The sequence below is a fragment of the Vollenhovia emeryi genome, unplaced genomic scaffold, assembly GCF_000949405.1.
Source record: "Vollenhovia emeryi isolate VEMERY1.0 unplaced genomic scaffold, V.emery_V1.0 DF939144.1, whole genome shotgun sequence".
Lineage (NCBI taxonomy): Eukaryota > Metazoa > Arthropoda > Insecta > Hymenoptera > Formicidae > Vollenhovia > Vollenhovia emeryi.
The window spans coordinates 1781579-1803433 of record NW_011967222.1 but is presented as its reverse complement, the minus strand read 5'-3'; the positions used below and the strand labels follow the sequence as shown (position 1 = coordinate 1803433).

The window sequence follows — 21855 nt, the reverse complement described above, 5'->3', positions numbered from 1 at the left end:
ATGTTCGCTGCGCTAGAAAGTAGCCGTACCGATACGTCAGTGGTCGATGCCATTCGGGACCCGCGTTGCAACAACGACGTCGTATTATATTCTTAATTAAATCCTTATCACGTGGTCCTTTCTATATCGTAGCCTTATTTGTAAAATAGGCAGGGAGAACGTAATGTATATATTGTTTTACCATTAACATCGCTGCAACTGGTCCGTAGGCGAGCTCTGTGTAAATCGTAGCTACCTTCTTCAGGATCACCGTGAGGGAGAGATCTTTTTTTTTCTTTTTTCTTTTTTTTTATCAAACGCGATAGGGTGACAGCCGCGCCTAGCGTTAAACGTGCGACGGACGAGACAGTCGGGCTACACAGGCCTCCCACACTACCATTAGCGCTTTTCGTTCCTGCCACGTGTCAATACTTTACTGACGTCGGTATATTTTGCAACGATTTTGAACGATGTGACGCTTCGCAAACAACGAGTCGAAGATATGTAACGCTGACTATAAGAGATATAGCTTCCTCTCTCCTCGCACGCGCACACACACCCTCTCATTCTCCGTTCCCTTTCTTTTTCTCCCTTTCTCTCGCTCTCGCTCTCTCTCTCTCTCGCTCCATGCGGTCCTTAACACACTAGCCGAGACAAATCACCTGTCAACGCTCGCAAGCCCTGTATACGTAATGACACGACGAATGCAGCTATATAAAGTATAAGTATCTCTTATATATTTATATATATATACTTACGGTGTAATTGTATGTTGTATACAAGTATGTATATATACGCATACGTATACGTATGTTACGTATCGCCGGCCTACAGCAGGTGTTTTATTTCGTCTCTCATTCTCCGGTAGTACGATCATCACGAAAGTGTCTTCTCTTTTAGCTCTCATTCACACTCGCTCATTCTCTCTCTCGCGCGCTCTCTCTCTCTCTCTCTCTCTCTCTCTCTCTCGCTCTCTCTTCACGTCATGCTCAAAGTGTGTTTTCCGTGTGAACGTGTTTGGTTGTTGAGTGTGTCTGCTTTTTACATAAAATATTGCGTACCAGACGATTTTACAAAACTTTACCCTGGAATTAATGTACTTTACGCTGCGAGGCGACCGACCGCGAGGAGAACGTCGCCGATGGCGCTTTCGCGGGCCGTCTCGGTGCCACGCGGCATCTCGGCCGAGTCTCCTCGCGATTGGCACTTTCAATGTGCTCCCCCTCCTCTGCGATTCATCTCGCAATATCGTTAACTTTATTCCGCGATCTCGCGACGACCGACTCGCGTCGCGGTCGAGTGCAGAGCGTGTCCCTACGCTCGACCCTTTCAACAGCCACGTAATAACTTCTATTGGTCGACACCGTGTGTACTTGTCACACCTTGGATTTTCAAAGTAACGGCTACGAATTATACGTTAAGAGCAGAGATATCGTAAAGTCTCGCGATGTACATTACAATTGAAGGTAAAATTCACATCCGAGACGCTCGGTTCATCCATCCGGTTAGGGATGCTGAAAGGATCAAGGGGCTCGCAGAGCTCGGCTAATGAGATCACATATCGCGCTCTCCGCGCGTACACGCGTCCACGGGGCGCGCACGTGTTACAAAGGGCGATCTCTATACGCATTGAAAGACGCAGTCGCAAATCGTACACGCGACATTTTACACCTCACATTATCATTTTTTTTTGTAAAAAATTTTATTCTCTCTCTCTCTCTCTTTTTCTGTTACATCGCACTACTACACCTCGTTTTGTTCATCCCTTTTCTCTCTTAGTTTTTCTTTCGCGTTAAAAATTTAAAATACTCGTATTATACGTAAGTATTTATGACCCTGTTTTCGTAAAGGCTTCCTAACGTAAATCGATTTCTGGCCGAGGAAGATAAAGGAAATAGGATATTTCTAAGATAGAGGAAGGGACAAAGAGGGGTCGAGAAGACGCGACTGCGTTGGGAAGAGAATAGAGGGTACGTTCGAATACGAATTACCCCTATCGTTACGTATTTTCTTTTTTCTTTCTCATTTGACGCTTCTCGACGGCGAACAGAAGGCTAACGGAAGAACAACGTAACGTAGAAGTAATCTGTGGAGACTTCGACGGTGGATGAAGTCGCAACAATCCGCAATAGTGCGTCGCCACATTTTCCTAATAGATGAAAATCTCCGTGTGATTTTTCTTCGCGCGACCGCGATACAGATACCGCTATCGTCAAAATTGACGCGCTCGCTTCCCGTTTAATATTTTAGCGTGCCGCTTTAGCATCTCTCCAAGTTATATAGCTCCAAGTTTTCTACTGTCAAATCGCGACATACGCATATTCTACGAAAATACAATATCTTATAACGAACACTTTTTCTCATCAAAGAAGGGGATATCTAATTTATTGTTCTCATCGATAATTGATATGACTTACGTTTTCGTAAAAATGGAACACCCTCACGATAAGTTATAAGATCATTTTGTCTTTAGGATCAGACTTTTTCTGCCTTGGGAGCAATCTATTGCAGATTGAACAACAGATTGTTGCGGGTTCAATCGATCGGTAGCTAAAGAGGAAAAAAAAGAGCAGGAAGAAGAAGAAAAACACGGTAGGAGGTAATTACGTTAATGAGAGGAGAGCTAAATGACTCCGCTTAATCCCCGCGAGTCATTCCTTTCAATGTATCGCAAGTGCAGAAACTGAGAGGTTCCCGCGCAAAATTGTAATATCATATTTCTCTACAATTTCGGCGTCCTGCCGCGCATCTGGCTAGGGCGCAATCTTTAATTTACATACATTCGAGTTGTCAAGAAAATTCACTTCCCATCCTGACGCGTCGATTCGACGAGATTGCCATTGCTTTGCGGCTTCGCGGCGATTCAGGCGCAATATTCGCATCACGGTGCAACTAGAGTCGAAAAATCGAAACTGTTACTTTAAAACGTCTTAAGCAATTGCATTTAATAAAAATTATATATTTATATTAATTATAAACTTCCGTATGTTTTTTTTTACAAAATTTACAAATGGAGGACGAGCTAGAAGAATAGCGAGAAGAAATACTTTGTCTAACGATAATTTATACGTCAGGAATTCAGTCATTGCAATCTTCTAAGACATTGACAATAAAAAGAAAACAGATCAAGTTATAAAAGTATCAATAATATCTCGTGATTGTCTAAAACGTACTCAATTGTTTTATCTTGCGTCCATCTTCTACGTTGAAATCCTTATAACTTAGTGTAACAAATATGCCCGCGCAGCTAAATTAACTTGTAGTAATTTGTGCAAACCTCCCGAGTCGAAATCTTGGCTCTATGTTGAACCTTTAATTCTATTATATAGTAGGACCTAAGACAGTAAAAGAGGTCGAACTGCGAGTACAAAATTTACTCCTACTTTAAAGCTGATGGTGTCGGAAATTTCTACTTTTGCCAATTTAGCATTAAAGTATTGTAGGTCCTTTCAAGTAGGAGCTAAAGTAAATTTTTAGAATAAAAGATTCAAGGGAGGAGTAAAAAAAATCTAATGTCATCAAAGTAGGTTATTGCTGGTCTATGTAGGTGTATAGATCAGTTAAGTGGGTGTAAATTATCCTTAAAAGTGTCAAAATAGTATCAAAATTTCGACTCGGGCTACCAACAGGATTAACAAGAACGCGGCGTTGAAATGAAAACTTGCGGGCGCAAACGAGCGTATCTCGTCGACGTTCGTGGAGTCGTCAGGGGGATTTGCTACCCGAAACAGGAGTGATTAATAACAGCGATTTGGCACACGTGTTATACTGCTCGCAATTTGTGGTAGCTTGGCACAAAGTTGAGCCGCTCGGCGATGAGTTTTCACAATCGATTTTTGGCACCTAAATCGCGTCAAGTGGTGACCCTTTTGGCTCCATGGCCGACAGCCTCTTTTCCTCATTATGTCGACCACGTGCGCTCGACTTTGAGTTCGCCTTAATTTATTCAGGGAAAAATCGCGATGTCAGGACCGACTAGACGACAGACCGTTGTCTAAAATCGGAGCTTCAATTAGCCGCGCATACGAAAATTTCCCCGATTACGCTGCCGAACACTGATTACCATAAATGCATATTCTAATCGTATATTCCAATCGCGTATTCGAATTTTTTACTTTCAAGCGGCGAATAGCAATTGACTGTCTAAAAGTTCGTAAAACGTTAGGAATCATCTATCCTTCGGGTGTTTTGCTACTCTTAGAATAAAACATTATCTCATGAATACAGCGAAAGCGCTGCAATCACAGTGTCGCTTGTTCCGTATTTTCGTCACATATATTTTATTTTACGCCAATTGCCGCGCCAACGTAGCCCTCGAGACTCTTTCCCGCTGGATCATCGCGCAGCTGGTAACGGTACAATTACAAATAGCACTTTTGAATATTACAGTAGTTCGTCAGAATAATCTGTCTGTCGTCTGATCCGACCTCTGAATCGCGCGACAATACCGCGTCAGGAGGTCGCGAACAACCGCCCCCAATTTCTCCTTTCGCGAGGAAGGAAGGCTTTGCCCTTTAAATTCCACGCCCCGCCGCGGAGGAAGGGCGCGATTCAATATTCTATAAAAACTAAGTTTATTTCTTAGCTGATTGCCTTGCGTTACGGTAATGTTAGGTCCCTGGCCGAGAATTGCCGCGGACGTTCGTTTCCCCGGTGCGGGAACGGCTTTCCGAACATCGGAGAAGCTGCCGGCGCGCGCGCGCGCGATAGCCACGCGTATATTCCATCCCTCCCGAGTACGGCTCTCACAACTCGTTTTCTCGTAGACACGGGCCGTTTGTTCCGAAGGCCGGCGTACAGGACGTACCTTGAAAATGAGAGAGCAGATACCTTCCACCGATTTGTACTTGTATCTGATTCGAGCTCGGTACCTCGCCAAGTCTTCCCGGCTTTACGCCTCCTTAGCGAAGCATACGGCCCGCGGTTGCGATCGCGACAATCCTCGGTGGGACCCACGCAATAAGGATAAGGCCCCTGCACTAACAGATTGCTCTACGCCACAACGATATGATCGCAATGAATGCTGACACCTGCTCTCTTCCCTACGCCCGCTTCGCTTTTCCCGCTCTTCCTCAACACCACTGTGTGTCCGTAGGGCGAGTCCGGGTTCCCCGTGCCCGCTCTCTACGATTGGCATTTTGCCGCCGATCATTTTCCCTTTTTCTTTTGTTTTTCTTTTTTTTTCCCGACTAGCTCGCGTACGCACCTTAACGTAATGAGGGGGAAGGAGCGTACGTACCCGGGACTCTTCAACGATCGCGTTATAGATTCCTCCTTCTTTCCCTCCTTTCCGCTCACCGAGCGAATTCCGACACGCGCGAGAATAACCGCGTCCTCGTTGAAATATTGGTCAGCGTCAGTTGCTCCGAAGTTAGGTCTAACCGTTGTATAAACGCAAGCTTTCTTACATGTAAATGACTTTTGGCCAACAGCACAGATAGCTCTGACTAACTAACATTTTAGATATTTCTCGCTTCGAGAACACATCCCTACCTATAATACAGAAAGCACTATATCGTTAACTGCGGTTAGTGCTAACTATTGTTGGTGCAACAGATCTTGGGAAAGGGGAAGGGGGGGGATACAATCTAACGTGTCCTAATCCTCGTTGATCGTTCTTAGATTACTTCTGCGTAGATACCTGTTTCTATCTCTCCGATATTATTTTTTTTCTTCGAACACGCGATAGACGATATCTTAACGATCGCTAGACGCTACAGAGAGTCGATCGTATCGAAGTGCCTATATAAAGGTGCCCCGACAAAATGTACAATTAATCGATTTCTGAATGATGATACACGCCGGATAAATACAGGCTAGCTTATCGGAGCAAAAGAGATATTAATTATTCGTAGCCTAGTCATATGTGTCATTGGATATGCTTCTGGAATACGTCAGTGCGACAAAGGGACATCTTCGGGTGGTAGGTGGGTTGGAAGCGGTAACGAGAAAACCATCAGCTACAACATAATCGCCTTTAGCCGCTTACGTGCCAAACGTAAGCCAGATGGAAGCTTCGCGCGTTCCCTTTTAGAAGTACCCGAGCCCAACAGTTACTTCGCTTCCAAACTCCGTAGAAGCCTGTTCTTTCTTTAAGGTAATAGCTCTCGATAGTGTTCATAGTTAACTCAGTGCACATCGAGCAGAATCAAATCTTTGCGAAATGAGGCGAAGTAAATCCCAGCTAGTATTAAAATCTCAGCACGGCGGCGGACAAACGATTTAAAATCTTCCGAAAAATTAATCCTATAGGCTCTTCTCGTCCGCGTTGCTGTTCCTTGGCTACGAGGCGACTCACGATTAAGCGTCTTCGAGTCGCGCCGTTCTTTAATTACGTACAATAATGCCAAGTGAGCCAATTGAAAAGTGAATGGGATTCTCAATCGAGATAATGCTGCTGGACCGATTCTGCCTGGCAACTTTCCTAATAAGCAGAAAATTAGTCATTTCCGACTTTACATAATTCTCTGGAACAGAGTTTTCAATTTCGCCGGATCCCCGAAGTTCCGAAGAATTTCCAGCTTTTATCTCGTTCAACTTCTAATCCCATTTACTCGTCAGTGCCGCGTAGAGAGCTTCATAATTATTATATTATAATTATTATAATTAACAAATTATCACACGCGTCCGTATTCAAAACTGCTTGGATTATACCGTGTCGTATACGTTCCTTACGAGAAATATCACTTATTACTTATTGCTCTTGACACTTAGCCTGCACCATAGTAAACTATTAGAATCGTTTTTTAACGCTATCGATAACTTACGATGCTCACGGAAATGTAAAACACTTCGGTAACTGCCATTCCGACAAAGTGTTCGCCTTGAAATTCAGAAGATCGCAACGCGTACGGAAAGCAATAATAAAAGATAACATATATAGGTTTCGATCCTTTTTTCTTCTTCTTACGAGCACGCGTTTTGGATACGAACGACACGCGCAACGGCTTTTTAAAAACGAAACTTAAACGGTAATCTTCCATTACTATTTCCGCGAAGCGAGATTGATAGCAAGAATTAGAATGTCTCCGTCTTATCACTCTGAATTGTACGTTCGTTAAGAGTAGGTCGTCGTGGTCCGTAGCGATACAAGTTCGAAATGTTCGTTAAAGGGGAAAGTATACGTCACGTTACTTCGTGAAGACGCATTCGAAGCCTATGGAGGGTAGCCTAAGCGTGTAGCTGGTGGTCACCATTTTACTGCCGTGTTCTTTGTGCGCGGATAAGAAACGTGGTTCTTCCCCCTCGACGCACTTGGAAAGGTCACCGAGGTCTCATCGCCTCTTCGGTCCACTTCGACGCTCGTCTCGCGACGATAGTTCTGTGCAAATTCTGCATTCCTGACCCTTCCAGTACCCAAGTGACGTCAGCTATTCAGCAGCGACATTCCGTACGTGAAGATATTTAAATAATACCATTAACCTACATAGAGTAATAATATACACGTTTACAAATATAAAATATTCTCCAAGGTTCTAAAAAGTGGCTAAAGTGGAATAAAAAAGATAGATCGAATTTTTACATCTGATTCGGTACTGAAAGGACTCGTCAAGAGACACAGAGTTCGAGTGGGAAGAGATCGTAATTTGTCTTAAACGTAAACGCGCGCAGCAATCGTCTTCCGCTCGCTCCGTTTGACGGCCTATTTTCTTTTCTCTTTAATCTGATTTGAGTATCAGAGAATGATTTAAGGATTTCCGCGCTCCTAGCGATTGGATACGAATAATACCTCTGTCGGCGATTCGAGAGGATTATACGCACGCGCGCACGTACATACTTCAGTCGCTTATAAAGTGGGTCCTAAAAATCTCCCCTATCCTCTTGTCGCGTCTTTCTCTCTCTCTCTCTCTCTCTCTCTGTCTCTCTTTCGCGCTCGTAAACGATCATATGTACACTCACATGCACTCTCTTTCTTCCCTTTCCCATCTCTTTCTCTACCACATATCAATAAGTACTCCTTCTCTTTTTACTTTCTCTCTCTCTCTCTCTCTCTCTCTCTCTCTCTCTCTCCGCGAAGTGCCTTAAAAATTGATCCTTAACTACTTACTAATATAATCGATTCTAATCACAGCAATTATTTATTGTTGATATACACAATCATACAGCGTCTCTCACTAATTGTTATTTTCATCTTTTTTTTTATCGACTTTTTAGCAGAGACTACTTGTCGCTCGATGCCGTTGCTTGTCTCATGTTTTGCCGTTTTTTTCCCTTATATAATTACTACTGTACGCCATCATTGTCTATCTACCGGTGGAGAATGGGGGAGCAAGGGCGTTAGCGGGGGGGTGAAGAGGAGGAGATGTGAGAGGAGTGCCTTGTTGCCGCGATGAGAAAAGAGAGAAATATTTTTGCTTCGTTCTTTTTTTTTCTTTTTCGAAGTGTATAACAAAAGTGATTTTCCACAAATAGCATGTATATAAATAATTGTAAATAACAGGATTAAATTTCTCAAATCTAATTTAAACGAGTCACCAACGGACTCTCGCGATCGATCGTACCAATTACGATCTAGTTTGTCCGGCGAATTAAAAAAAAAATGCATTGGATCCTTACGGAATCGTTTTTCTTTCTCGCAAGATATATATACAAATTGTGTCGTAAAATATGGACATATAAGTGCGACGTTCGACGTCAACTTATGAAAATTTGACTTTGCGGCTTTGGCGACAGTCAGAATTTTTAGCAATTGAAAGATTTTGACACAAAACTTTCTAGTGTGAATAGCAGACATTTTAAGAAACCTACTCTTTAAATAAATTTGAACCAACACTAACAAAGATTTACAATTGTGTCAACATATGGATTATATCCATAAAAAATTGCGATATATATTATCTGATTAAAATTTCCCTTAAAAAAATCGATCCCAAGCTCGTAACATTATTCGCGAGTTCCACATTTAACGACACAACTGGATTTTGCGCAATTTTGCACGGAGGAGCAATGTGTGCAACTTATTCCTTCGGCAAACAAAATGGAGAGGCGCGTATTGTGATCAAAATGAGAAGACACGTTGATGTTAATAAATAAGGTGAAACCGCAATGTCGATGCGAGATGTTGATATATATTTTCGACTAATAAGCGTCGTATAAACAAGGAGATGCTCCGAGATTAATAAATATGTACAACGTGAAAACATATTTACAATGCGCATCGAAAAGAAGCGTGCACCGCAAAATATTTTCAATATAAAAACAAAACGAGACAAAAAATATATCACAAAACTGACCCACAACATTGTTCAGTTATACACAAACATAAATGAGAGTTGATACAGCTATCAACGTTATAGTTTCCTTTTTTTTGCGGATATTAATTTACATATTAAAATTAAGAGCAATTTCATAAAAATTGGATAGGATGTATAAAAGTGATACGTACGCGCGAAGACCACCGATTATTAATTGAGCTGAACACCGGAAGCACAGACTAACATTTTTTAACAAATGGTTTTCCTTCTTTTTCCAAATTTTAATTTACGTTTGGCACATAATGGAAGTTATCGGTACAGGATACAAGTCGCAAGGTGTAAATCGTCCGCGCCACGGCCAATTACATTGGCGTTAACTTGATCTTACAACGAAATTTAGAAACTAGTTACATAGCTATTGTATATTTCTGCAATTCTTAAGCCCCATTTTTAATAATAATAATTTCTTTAACTCGTTTTCAACATAAATCGAGACCGAAACTAGGCACAAATATAAAATATCCAACAAGAAATCTCGAAATACGATTATTTCGTAAATTTTGTACAGACTAGTATACATAAATAGTTTACTAGAATAAAATAATCTCAAAAAGATGTTGCACAGTGCCGCGCGCGCGCGCGCATTTTTCTTCCGAATAATAAAGTTATAATTTTAATAAATATCGATGTCGTAACGACTATAAAATAACACGCGAACGTAGAGTCGATAAAGATAGTAACGAAGAAACGTACATACGAAAGAATGTATATTTAAAATTTATACAAAGAAAAGATATCGTCATTGCGAGGTCCGTACGAATCGCGAACCAAACCGCAAGCGTGGGACCAAATTCCGATATGGGGAGAAGAGTCGAAACCGTCAATGGGGAGGCTTGAAGTGGATGATGAAGAAAGGAAAGGATGCCTCGAGTCTGGTCGAGTCTGGGCTTGAGCTCGCACCTTTTCATCGCTATTTATCTCTTCTCTAATTATCTTTATCGCGTATAATAAATATATATATATTATGTGTGTATATATAATATATATCATTATTTATATATATTCCACGTAATAATTTCATTTGTTCCTTCAACAGAAGCGCGCGCTCGGCATCGCCCCCGGCCGGTGTTCGACATTCGACTTTACAAGATCACCGCAAGATGAAGGCGCGCCGAAGGTGCCCAGGAACAGTCGGGGATGATGCCGAGGATGCGCTAGGACGCGCAACCCGCTCGTTCCCCCCGCGCTCCCGGCTGGGATGCCGAGCGATCGGCGGCGCGAACGTTCGCAGTCGTTTTTTTTCTCTTTTTTCGACTTTTTCTCTTTCTTTCTTACTTCCCCCCTCCCCCCTTCCCGTCCCCTTTAGAAAAGAAAGAAAAGCTTTCACCGACAATTTTGGAATCCAAGATTCACATGCAAAAGCTACGCAACTACGTAAAATTTTTTCCCACCGCGCGCGATATCAATTATCTTGACTTTCCCTCGGCGCTCCCGCGCGCACGACAGTTGATCGCGAGGCTCGTGACTCCCGACCTCGCGGCCGCGAAAATCGGCCGCGGATGCGCTGACGGGGACCACGCGAGACCACGTCATCGAGGAACGGCATCATGTGGGGCGCGAGAGGTCAACGCGACCGAGATCGGTGCGCAATATCGGCGTGGCGGATCGACGCTCGATTGCGTGGTCGAGAAAGATATGTGGGACAAGAGAGACCACGCAGTCGAGACATCCGACACGCATTCCTCGCTGATTGACGCGCCGATCGGTCGCGCGTTATCGCGTTGCGCTACCGAGATCGATATAGTCTACGTGAGATTCAATTTGAAATCCTCCAAGTTACCCGGAGACACTTTCCGAAAGATGTCTCGATCATCAGGGAACCGAGAACGCGCGCCTCGAAAATGATCAGTCGAAGAGTTCGATGCGCGGGACTTGTGTAGCTCCGTCCTAAGAATTTCCGAAATTCTGACGCGTGCAACCCTCATTATAGCTCATTCACTCGAGAACTTAAGTTAAACATCGGCGATATCTGCGTCGAGCAATTTAGATTCCCTTCTCTGCGATTCGAGACGCCCGCCGATATCGCCGCTTCTTAAAAAGGCTGCAAACGACGAAGATATTTAGTCGCTACTGAAGACACACGTGGTCTCATTCTCTCGATTGTATATCAATTGTATATCACGCGTACAATCCGCGGTGTCTACATACTCGAATAAAATTGCAATTTTTACCGGAAGTAACAAGTTCGCACTCGCTCTGAGCTCTTCGACTACCGGTTTGCCCGAACAACGAGTCCCGCGGTACCAAGCTGCGCCCCCGTCGCGCAACGTCGCTCCTCTTCCGAATGAACGAAGCTCGCGAACCGGTCGCGAAAAACCGTCGGCGCGACGGTGTATCCGTATGCAATAGAAAAAACGCTAACAACCGGCCTAATATTATTTAGCATCATCGCGTTCGTAGTAATATAATTAATAATAATAATTCTCTCCCTTATCTCTCACCCGTCTCGCGTCATCATTTTTTTTTCGTTTAAATATAAAAATGAAAACTAACATATCTTTGGCTTGTTCCCTTTACCAATCGGCAACAGCTCGGCGGCTGCGGCGTGCATCATTATTTTTTTTTGTTCTTTTGTTTAAATAACTTTTGTACAGTTTTGTACACTCAAGTGTGTCTGTGTACGCGCGTGCGTATCTTCATCATTTCTCCATGTACGTTTCACCCTCCTTCAGGCTGTCGCATGTGTGTATGTGTCTGTGTATGTGTACGTACGCATCTTCTTACGTATATCTGTGGTCGTATTAGAATATATGTTCGATTTTAACGTACATGGGCTTATTTAAAGCGCGCACAAGTAGACTCCCTTTCTGAATACGTGCGAGTGTCCTACGTGAGTACGTATTGTGTATGTTTCTCTCTCTCTCTCTCTCTCTCTCTCTCGCTCTCTTTCTCTCTCTCTTTCTTTCACTCTCTCGTTCTCTCTCTCTCTCTTTCTCTCTCTCTCTCTCTCTCTGTCCCTTTCTCACTGTCGTGTGTCTTGTTTCTTTTTGCAAGTGTATCGATTTGCAAGCTGAACACAGTGTGTGGCCCAGCCCCATATGCCACTGACAGCTTCGCGCGCTTCCGCGATGCTCCGCGTCCTTTCGACGACGACAACGACCACGACGGCTCTCCACATTTAGTGGATGGGCGATTTCACAATGTGGTCCGGCGGGATGAAGTGATACGCGGGCATAGGCACCCCCGACGTCTCCATCGATATCCTGAAACACAATCGGTCGCGTCATGAGAAAAGGCGACGATCCATTTCTGCTGGTCGCGGCATCACCCCGACGAGTACGAGGGGGAGAGCTGTCCCGTATGACCTCTCTAACGAAGATCGATCCACTTCGTTTCTCAAATTTTGCACGCTCGCGCTTGAGAATTTTCAAGCGTTCTCCAGACGCTCCCTCGTACTCGTAGGAGAGAACCCGAGACAAGATCCCGACGCGCTCTCAGCATCGGAGGAAAAGACCAACTGGCCCTTTCGTCCGGGCAGAGACGCTGCAGCATGCGACCCGGAAGAGTGGAATGCAACGCGAATCTAGTGGCTCTCCGCGAGCCGTATTCCGGCGTGGTACATTAAAGCTCGCGTGTCTCTTAGTTCTTGCATGCCTGAAGTTTGTACGAACCATCGGAGAGCGTTATCATAGATAACTTGGAGATACGTGTCGTAAAACAAGGCCGTTACTACCGTAGGACGGCGGAGTGGCAACGTTATCGCGCGACTCCGGAGATGGTTTACAGAAATTTCTTGTCGCGTGATACGTACTTCACCCGAGGGTTCCTCGCGAGCTCGGAAGGATTCAGATGGTTGGTACATATCTGGCAAAAAAAAAATTGCGCAACGATTGAATTGGAAAGAAAAAAAAAGAGAACTAAGAAACGTAAATGAGAACTTCGCAGCCAACAGGATATGTCGATTAACAGGACTACGAAGGAACGGATGGTGCTTACCAAAAACGGGCAGGAGCCTGGGTCAAGTTGGTTGGATGGATACATCTTCTCTCTATCTCTCTCTCTTTCTCTCTCTCACTTTCTCTCCGTTTATCTACATCTTTCTCTCTCTCTCTCTCTCTCGCTCTCTCCGTACGAGTTTCTCTCCGATTACGCTTAACATTTACGTGTACATGGTGAGTCGTGATACATATGTATAATACGGGCTTCAATAGACCTTATTCTTAACGTACATTGAGCGTTAAAAGTGGTCGGTCCTGAATCCCGCGTTCGCCGTGATTGATATAAATGTTGCACAGAAAGATGTACGGCGCTGAATGTATCGAAGTACGCTCAAATTGTGTACAATCGGTTCGGCAGCAAAAAGTGCGTGCGTTAATAAGAATCGAGAAGACTCTAGTAAAAAAAAAAGGTCAAATTGCGTTAGAAATGTAACTGTTACTAATGGCAAAGTTGAAACAAATGGTGAAAGAAGCCATGTCGCATTCTAACAAATTGAGATATCTTCATATGCAGAGTCGTCCCTGATCAATAGTGTGATAAACGCAGTGATACACATCTCTTTCATTTCAATTCTTCCTTGAATCGTATTCAGTAATCGCCGAAAGATTAATGCGAAGAATGTCGTATGCTTGAAAAAGAAGGTGGTAATAAAACGTTCAGGTGCCGTAAAGGTGGTCGCGCAATATATTGGAGATATTTCGTTTCCGATCAGCCAAGGAAGAGGAACGTGTTGGTCTGCTACGCGGAAAAAAAGATGGTCGTGAGAAAAATTCTTCGCATTATTGAACACGCTCGTGTACAATCACTTTCCTGCAGTACCAATGCATTGCGGGACCTCACTCGCAGGAACGCCAGAGCTATTTTTATTTGGTATTGTATTTCTCTTACTGTATTAAACACGCCTAGCTTTATTTAACAAGATGATACAGGGTGGCTAAAGTCTGTTAAGCATGTAAGCTCTGCGATATCGTTATAGACTAATGTACAGCTGAAGATTATCTGCCTACAGGATTCTATGCAGGAATACCAGGCATAGCAATGGCTTCCTTTACCAAATATCTGTCTCGAATGAAGACATTCGTTCTCATTAAATATCGCAAGTATTGTTTTTTTTTTAATTACATCTAGTACAGCTTTACGACTTATCGCGTTATGCGCATTGCTTTACTTGATGTACCTACATGATGGGACTGTGTGTGACTCTCTAACGCATTAACTTCGCAATTTTTTCATTTATGATTTTTTTTCGTCCTAAACAGTCCTCAGCTTAGAATCCTGGGCGTGATTTTATTGTCTCGAGAAAGAAAATGGAACGAGACCGTACAATCTAAAATGACAAAAGAAAAAAAACGTAGAAGAATGAAGATATCTCGCGATCATGGCGACGGTTGAGCCGATCGGAATATTTTTCTGCGAACGGGATCGATTCTTCATGCGATTACCGCGCGTTCCGACGAACCATGGCCACGCTCGCGATAAGGTTCAGTACTCGGGATAACCCGATCGTTATGTCCTAAGTCCGATCGGTCGCTACTTGCAAATACTCGCTATGAACTAGGAGATTGAGCACACAAACACACTTATCTGGTGATTCCATTATCAATCGTCTTTATCCAAGCAATGAAACATCTTGAACATCTGTCCAAACGGTTCTTCTCCCTTTACTCTGCGATTACGCTAGACTTAGATCTAACCGATTGAATGTTCTTCCGCGACCAGACGTTTCTCGACTCCACGTTTTTCGATCTCACTTACAAAACAGTAGATCAAGAAGACGCTCGAATTACCGTGGAATTAGAAATCGTGTTTTCTGTGTGTATACGTGTTTTATTAGTTAAATTTCACAAAAAACATAATTTACACGCGATTCCATGCAGACCTCTAGACGTCTCGCGTGCAGATGTACAAGGATTAAGTTTATTACCGTTATTACAACAACACACTATGTGTATAGCTTGATTGATTACTTCATATTGCGAGGGTCGATTACGACGCTTCAAAACTCACCGTGCTCGTACTCTTTGCGAACTTCTCAATCGCGCGGCTACGGATACGTTTTTTTTTCTTTTGTAAGAAAGAAGACCGCAAAAGTCATCTAAAGCACGTTACATGATTATGACATAGTGCATTTTTTTCAACGCAATTTATTACAAAGACTGATAAACACATGATCCAAAGACGACTTCTCTTACGCACTTTCCTCCCCTTTCTCTTCATCACACATATTCATCCACGCGCGCGCAAAAAACTCTCTTTTATCGTAGAACTTCTATCTACTATACGAGAAAAAAATCACATCGGAACAGTTACACTATAATAAGAGTTTTGTTTCAAACAGTAATTAATAATCCATAATATTGTAATAATAATTATAATAATTATTATAATAATGTAATTATATATTTATATATTTATAAAAAAAAGGCTGTCTTGCGACGTGCATGAGCGATCGCGTCCTCCGAGCCTATCAGAAACCGCTCGTAGAGAATGAAACGCAAACGTATGACTAAAGCTTCATGTCGTTAGCTGTAAGGGACCTCGAGAGAAAATTTATCGTTAATGATTTCCGCCACTTCGTTACATCACACAATCAGTCTTTACACGATAGCGTCGAAACATCCCGATCTCGGAGGGCGTGTCACGATAGTATATGTGTTGTTTCTAAGACTTAGCATCGGATCATACGATTTAATAATAATGCAAAGGATTCCAAACGCTCCAATCTCTTCTTATCCTTTTCCTCGGCTAAATATGACACATAAAAAAACACAAATAAAAATCCTACAAAATGTATTTTCGCACAGTGATTCTTAGGAGATGAGCAAACATAGGCGAGCGGAGCAACTGTATGCTGTCTTCGGAAAAATGATAAAAAAATGCTTCATTTTGCCGAAGGAGACACTCTTTTCCAAGATCAGTCGTCGATCGCTTGGAGGTGATCCTTTGTACGATCGAGGATAATCTTCCTCCTTGGGCGCGTGCATCTACCCATTTAGACAATCGTGTCCATCTTAACAATCGCTTGGTAACAAAAAAAAACAAGTTGATCCTTCGCCAAGTCTTCGTACTCGCTACCCTGGCGTCCGTACGCACTTTACTTCGGTGTATTACACAAGTGTACGCTATAAGTGTAGTAGTAGTAGAAGATGTGTGTGTATTTGTGTGTGTGTGTGTGTGTGTTTTAATGTTCCCCTGTAACATCATCGTTATCATCCCGTCGCTTGTCCGTTCGTTCAGTACGGATTATACTTGGTACGCTCGGACTTGAACTTGCCGCTGTCGGTCGGGCCTGGTGCGCCCGGGCTACGGAGCCTCGGCGTAAAGGTCTTGTGCGATCGGTGCACGCCGGTAGTCTGGACCGGTAGCGCGGATGCAGCTGCGCCAGCAGCACCACCTAGCAATTCCGTGAGTCCGCCGAGGGCGGTGAGGCTAGATAGGGCGTTGAGGGCGCCTGGCTTGCTTAGCAGCTGAGCCAAGGGGATGGCGCTGGCCAAGGGAGAGGCAGTGGTAGTGGTGGTAGAGGGGGAAGCACTGGCCCCGGATGCTCCGGGAGTGGTACCGCTGCCAGGGGTTTGGGTATTTTGGGCCTCTAGGTTAGCTTTCTGCAGTTCGACACTGGGGAAAAGACACAAAATGTAAAAAGGTGAGGGCGGGAACGTTCCTCGTAAAACAGTGTGTCAAAGAGATTTAAAAAAAAATAGAACATAAGAGATGATAAAAAGTAAAGTATAGTAGCAATAGAGTTATAGTAGTAGTAGTAGCAGTAGGAGTAGTAGCCGTAGTAGTAATAATAATAATAGTAGTAGCTGCCGCGGAGAACGCAAGACGATGTAAAAGAAAAGAAAAAAAAATATATATATGAGAGAAGAAAGAAACCATATCAGAAAAGAGGAAACTAAATCACAAGTTGTAGGCTTAGAGAGTTACGTCAGAGGTGCTCTGTGGAGCATGATTATCACGTACACCGGCTACGTGGTTTGTGGGGGGTTGGGGAGGAAGGAAGGTCTCGATCGCGTCAGGTCGCATTTAGACCCTACCGAGGGCACTCGTGCCGGACACAGGCCGACTCCGACGAGCGCCGGCCGGCCGTGTCCGCGGTGGGCGAGACGCCGAACACGGAATCGGTCGAGAGATGCGCCCTGATCGCGAGGAGCACGCAGCGGAGGATGCACATGAAGAAGAAGAAGAGGAAGAAGAAGTGATGAAGAAGATAAACACGCGTTCGCTAGTCTACTCTCTCAGAATAAAAAAAAAAACAAATGTCACATCCACCACTAATAAGTAGATTTGCGAACGATGCGATTGTTTTCTAGGTGTAACGGGCACGTGGTTCGTTGTACAGACGGGAGACGTCATTGAGGGAGACCGTGGGACGTCGGTGGTTTCGTGAATCGCGTCAATGGCCGAGAGGCGGTTTTGGTCTCCACGGTGCGTCGGTAGAACGAGCCATTTGCCCTCGTGGCTTATAGAAAAGGCAGAAATCAAAGTAAACCAGGCGCGACGAGTATGCGTTCTGCCACAAATCGCGTCGCCCCTTCGCCTGATTGAGATTGCGAGGTCTAATCGCGACGATGAACGGCCGACTTTGAAGCGTGCGCCGTCCGTACGAGAGGACTCGGGGTTAGATGAATGGCAGAGCGCAGACCCGCGGCCGACGGGAGTGCCGGGATACACGATACGTAATAAACACGATGACAAAGTTAACGGGCAAAATACAGAAGTATCGAGATGATAAATATATATAACGGCATTGCGCTATTTATATGCAGTAGTAAAATGTGAGTGGCAATCTGGAATAAAATATAATGGATTATAATTATAAACGTGAGGGTGTAAAAGTGTGTCGATCCGCGTGTTTAAACTGTAAACTCGGCTTGATGCTGGTGGGATCTTACGTGTGGCGCGAACTTGTGCGGACTTTTGTTTGTCGTCCTCGAGTCTCGTCGACGACTACGTTAGTACCGTTCACCATTTTAATGTCGCTATGATGGAAGTAGATTAGTTCCACAGCATAAATCGGTAAAAATAAAAATGAAAAAAAAAAAATAAGTCACAGAGATCTTTCGACACCGACCAATGAACACTAAGCGATGACGACAACAGCGATGAAAGCATATAACTAAAATGTAAAGATGCTACGGCGAAGGTTCCTGGCAAGGACAAGGGAGACCCTTCACATCTATCGCGCAAATAAAGACCGCGACGCGGTTCGTGCGATACGTTCTTCCGAGTGTAATAACCAGAGAAATACTCGCGGCTACGAAGACAAAGTGTATCGGTATCTCTCTTTCCGTTCCCGCGAGCCGAGTATTCGTACGAATACAAAACAGAATTATAAGCGTAAATGTTACAAGCTGATCGTCCATTACCGGGAGCCTGTCAAACTAGAAAGAAATTTGTGTCATTAAAAAACCGAATTGAAAGGAGGAACTGTGATACGTTTGTCTGGGACTGTTTCGGGATTGATTGTCACTAACGGAGCGACAGTCCTCCTACATCTTTTCAATTATGTTTTTCGGTCGGTAGTTTATTTGCTTGAAAAGGACAGCCAGCGACAATGGGAACAGATGTTGAGCGGAGTTGTGTCTGCAGGATACTCGGGGTACTGGACCTGGAAGACAGGACCTGGAAATAAAGGATTAAGATTCCTCTTCCGTCTCACGGCCGACGTCGGTGTCTTCTGGTATCTGCACACGCTGGTGCCTCCTCGAGCATGGCCGTCGATGCGACGTCTTCTCCTCGCATCTTTACCTTACGACTACGTACGACCTGTTTCGCTGTAAACTGAGGTGGCGTTACGCGACGACGATCTCTTTCCATTATCGCAGCCGGGGAGATTTTCGCGATCGTTACCGTTGCGTTGCCTTGTCAACAGATTTACGCGCCCGTCCCGCGGTGGTGTCTTTCTCAGCGTAACGCCACCTCTTTCATAACATCTCTCGCGGCGACACGCAGTAGAGACGACTTTTTTCCCCTAATGCCAATTATACACTCCTTTCGAAAACAGAGAACAAATCTTCTTTGATGTCTATATTAACGTTTGATTCATTGAAACTGCAAATCTCTCGCGGGAAGAAATGGAAATAATCAACCATCCCCTCCCCCATTACATGGAAATAGTCTTAAAACCATCCCCCTTATGCGAGTATAGTTAAGAATATTCCGTTGATGTTCTTAAAAGTGTATCTTCCATTTTATTAGAATTAATTTATAGTTTATTTATGCTAATGAGCAATATAGCTTAATGGGCAAAGGAAAGTCATCTGTACGCGGGTTGTCGTGAGCCAGGGTGGTAACAATGATGATGGGAGATATCGCGAGGGGTGCCGATTCGACTATCCCTTACATAGTCTCACCATTAGGAAGACATCAAAGTTAAATGAGGCAGCAGGTTGTGCGAGGAACGAGTAGCGTTCAACAAACAGGCGAATCGGCGGATCTCGATCGTGGGGGTGTAGGGGGTCAACAAGAAGTCACTCTACGCCGGCGAGACGCGCGCCAACCTGGCTGGCGCGCGGCGGTGTCGGCAGAGATGCGGGAAGAAGAAAGAAATAAAATAAATAAAAAAGAGAGATCAAGGGGGAAATGCATCGCGATCCACTGCGAAACGTAGCCGGGACGAGTTCGACTGCCATTCTATTAAAAATGGGGAATTCGGTGACACACCGAAAGCCGAACCACTCGGAATGACTTCCTGTCGGTCTTCCGAAGGTCGACCTTCGATCTAATGGGCCTGGGGGGGAAATTGGTAGTTACAGGCCGCGTGGTACTCACCTCATATTGATGAGATACTGTGCCAACGCCACGGCGTCCGGATTCCCGGTTATGGTGATCGTGCGGTCCGTTGCTCCGCCCTCCCTCTCCTCGCAGTTGCTGATTCGGATCATGGCGCCGGAGATCTGACGGATCTCGGCGATCTTGGTACCGCCCTTCCCGATGATGCAACCGATCAGCTCATTTGGCACGGTCATCTCATGCGTCTGATTGTTCGCCGCCGGTTGCTGTCTGTTCGTGTTGCTCGTACGCAGCTGGCTTCCAGCCAATGCCGCTAACGCTACGCGACCATCAATTGCGCAAATATTATTAGAGTTCTTTCCCGAATCTCAGCGCGCTCGTAATGAAAGGTACGGGGGAAAAAGTTGCCCTTTGCAGAGCTAGATAATCGACGGGGCAAACGGAAGACGTTTGTACAAGGCTGCTCCCATAAATTAGTTGCATGGAAGTTGAATTGCGGTTTAACCGATACTATCGCTCTTTCCTCTACCTCTCTTCCTCTAGTCCTGCTCTAGAACTCCAATAAACTTTAACTAATGTTTGTGGGAACAGTCTATAGATAAATTTAACTTCTCATTGCAGCATGCGAACCTGTTTTAGTGTAGCTCTTAGTCAATAAAGTTTGTTCATACAGGAAGAATTTATCGCAATACCGTAAGTATCGACTATTAACATAGTTTTGAAATGGACGGTGTATCTAAATGCAAATTTCAACAGGCATCCGCTGCACCCAGTCGCGGTCAATTATAAAAAATATCGTCGAGATATAATAGATAAGGAAATGACATCAGTGGAAATACGTCAATTTGCTTCTTTTGCGAGTCATAAGATACGATCGACAGGCTAACACCCACTCGACATCGTACGACTCGATACATACCACTATGAAGACAAAACGAGTGTGCCAATCTTTTCTACATCAACTTTCTTGCCAGACAGACAACATCGATACTCGGGATACTTGCCGATCTAAAATCTCTCCAAGATATATATTGACTTACCTGCTGGATTAAGACCACCCGTGTTCGCCGGTGTGGCGAGACCTCCGAGGCCTAAGGCCGCCAGCCCTGCCAGAGGATTGCTACCCAGCTTGCCCATCTGCAACAACGACGAAGAGATCCATCGTTCAGAAATTGGGGAAGGGGGGGGCGGGCGGGGTACGCGGGCGTCGGACAATCACTCGGGGGTGTGCTTAAGAGGGGTCGAGGTTTACGACGACACCGAGAAGTATATATCTATGTATGCCTGAAAGATGTTCGCCACCTCGCGCATCACGCTCGAGGATCTCCGACTGCGAGCAAGAACTCTTAGCTCAGGGGCAGCCTCGCTGAGAGAGAACGTTCGGTTCTATGTGAGAAGGGGGACGGGGACATCCTCCGCACGCGCAACGTCGACGATTCAGTTCGACTGTCCCGGACTCATCCCGTCGTGACGCACACGATCAACGCCTCGTCCCGACTTCCTGGGACCGGTCCGACGGCTTCCTCATAACGGGCGCTACGATAGCCATTCGAGCGAGCCGTTTTCAATTACGCGTATCGACCCAGAGCAAAGAGCACTTCAATGTAGCAAACGAATCAAGTTTTAACGACAATTATTCCTGCTTCTCTTATGCAATAAGGTTCGTTTAATCGTTAAAACTTATCTCTGCGTACTCGCTATCTTTCCGTGCCGATGCATTCTTAATCCGATACGGGAACTATCGTAGAATATATCCAGATTGGAGGACGCATCCCCCAGTAACAATCAATATTTAAGAGAAGATATTCAGCAAGAGAAGTTATTAAAGCTTCGGCTCAAACGCCCACAAGAACTCCGTCGCTCGATTTTCAAATCCTGACCGTGCTGTGGCGATACCCGACCTGTTTTGGAAATATTATTTTAAATTTCGGTCTTTACAGCAGCGTGA

The 21855-nt window shown here is 44.5% G+C and overlaps 1 protein-coding gene across 4 annotated transcripts in view; it reads right to left on the bottom strand.

Annotated features, from left to right (window-relative positions):
- Positions 1-5643: 5643 nt before the first annotated feature.
- LOC105566564 (poly(rC)-binding protein 3) overlaps positions 5644-21855 on the bottom strand; it is a 121893-nt gene continuing 105681 nt past the window's right edge. For 3 of the 4 annotated variants that reach the window (XM_012020655.1, XM_012020656.1, XM_012020658.1), the window contains exons 6-8: positions 20948-21044; positions 19947-20226; positions 14031-16787 (exon numbers count right to left, since the gene is read on the bottom strand). In XM_012020655.1, the coding sequence (XP_011876045.1) occupies positions 16406-16787; positions 19947-20226; positions 20948-21044 (759 nt within the window). In that variant the 3' untranslated portion in view covers positions 14031-16405. Of the gene's footprint in view, positions 12437-14030; positions 16788-19946; positions 20227-20947; positions 21045-21855 lie in introns of those variants that run through there. The other variant, XM_012020657.1, reaches the window with a different exon arrangement.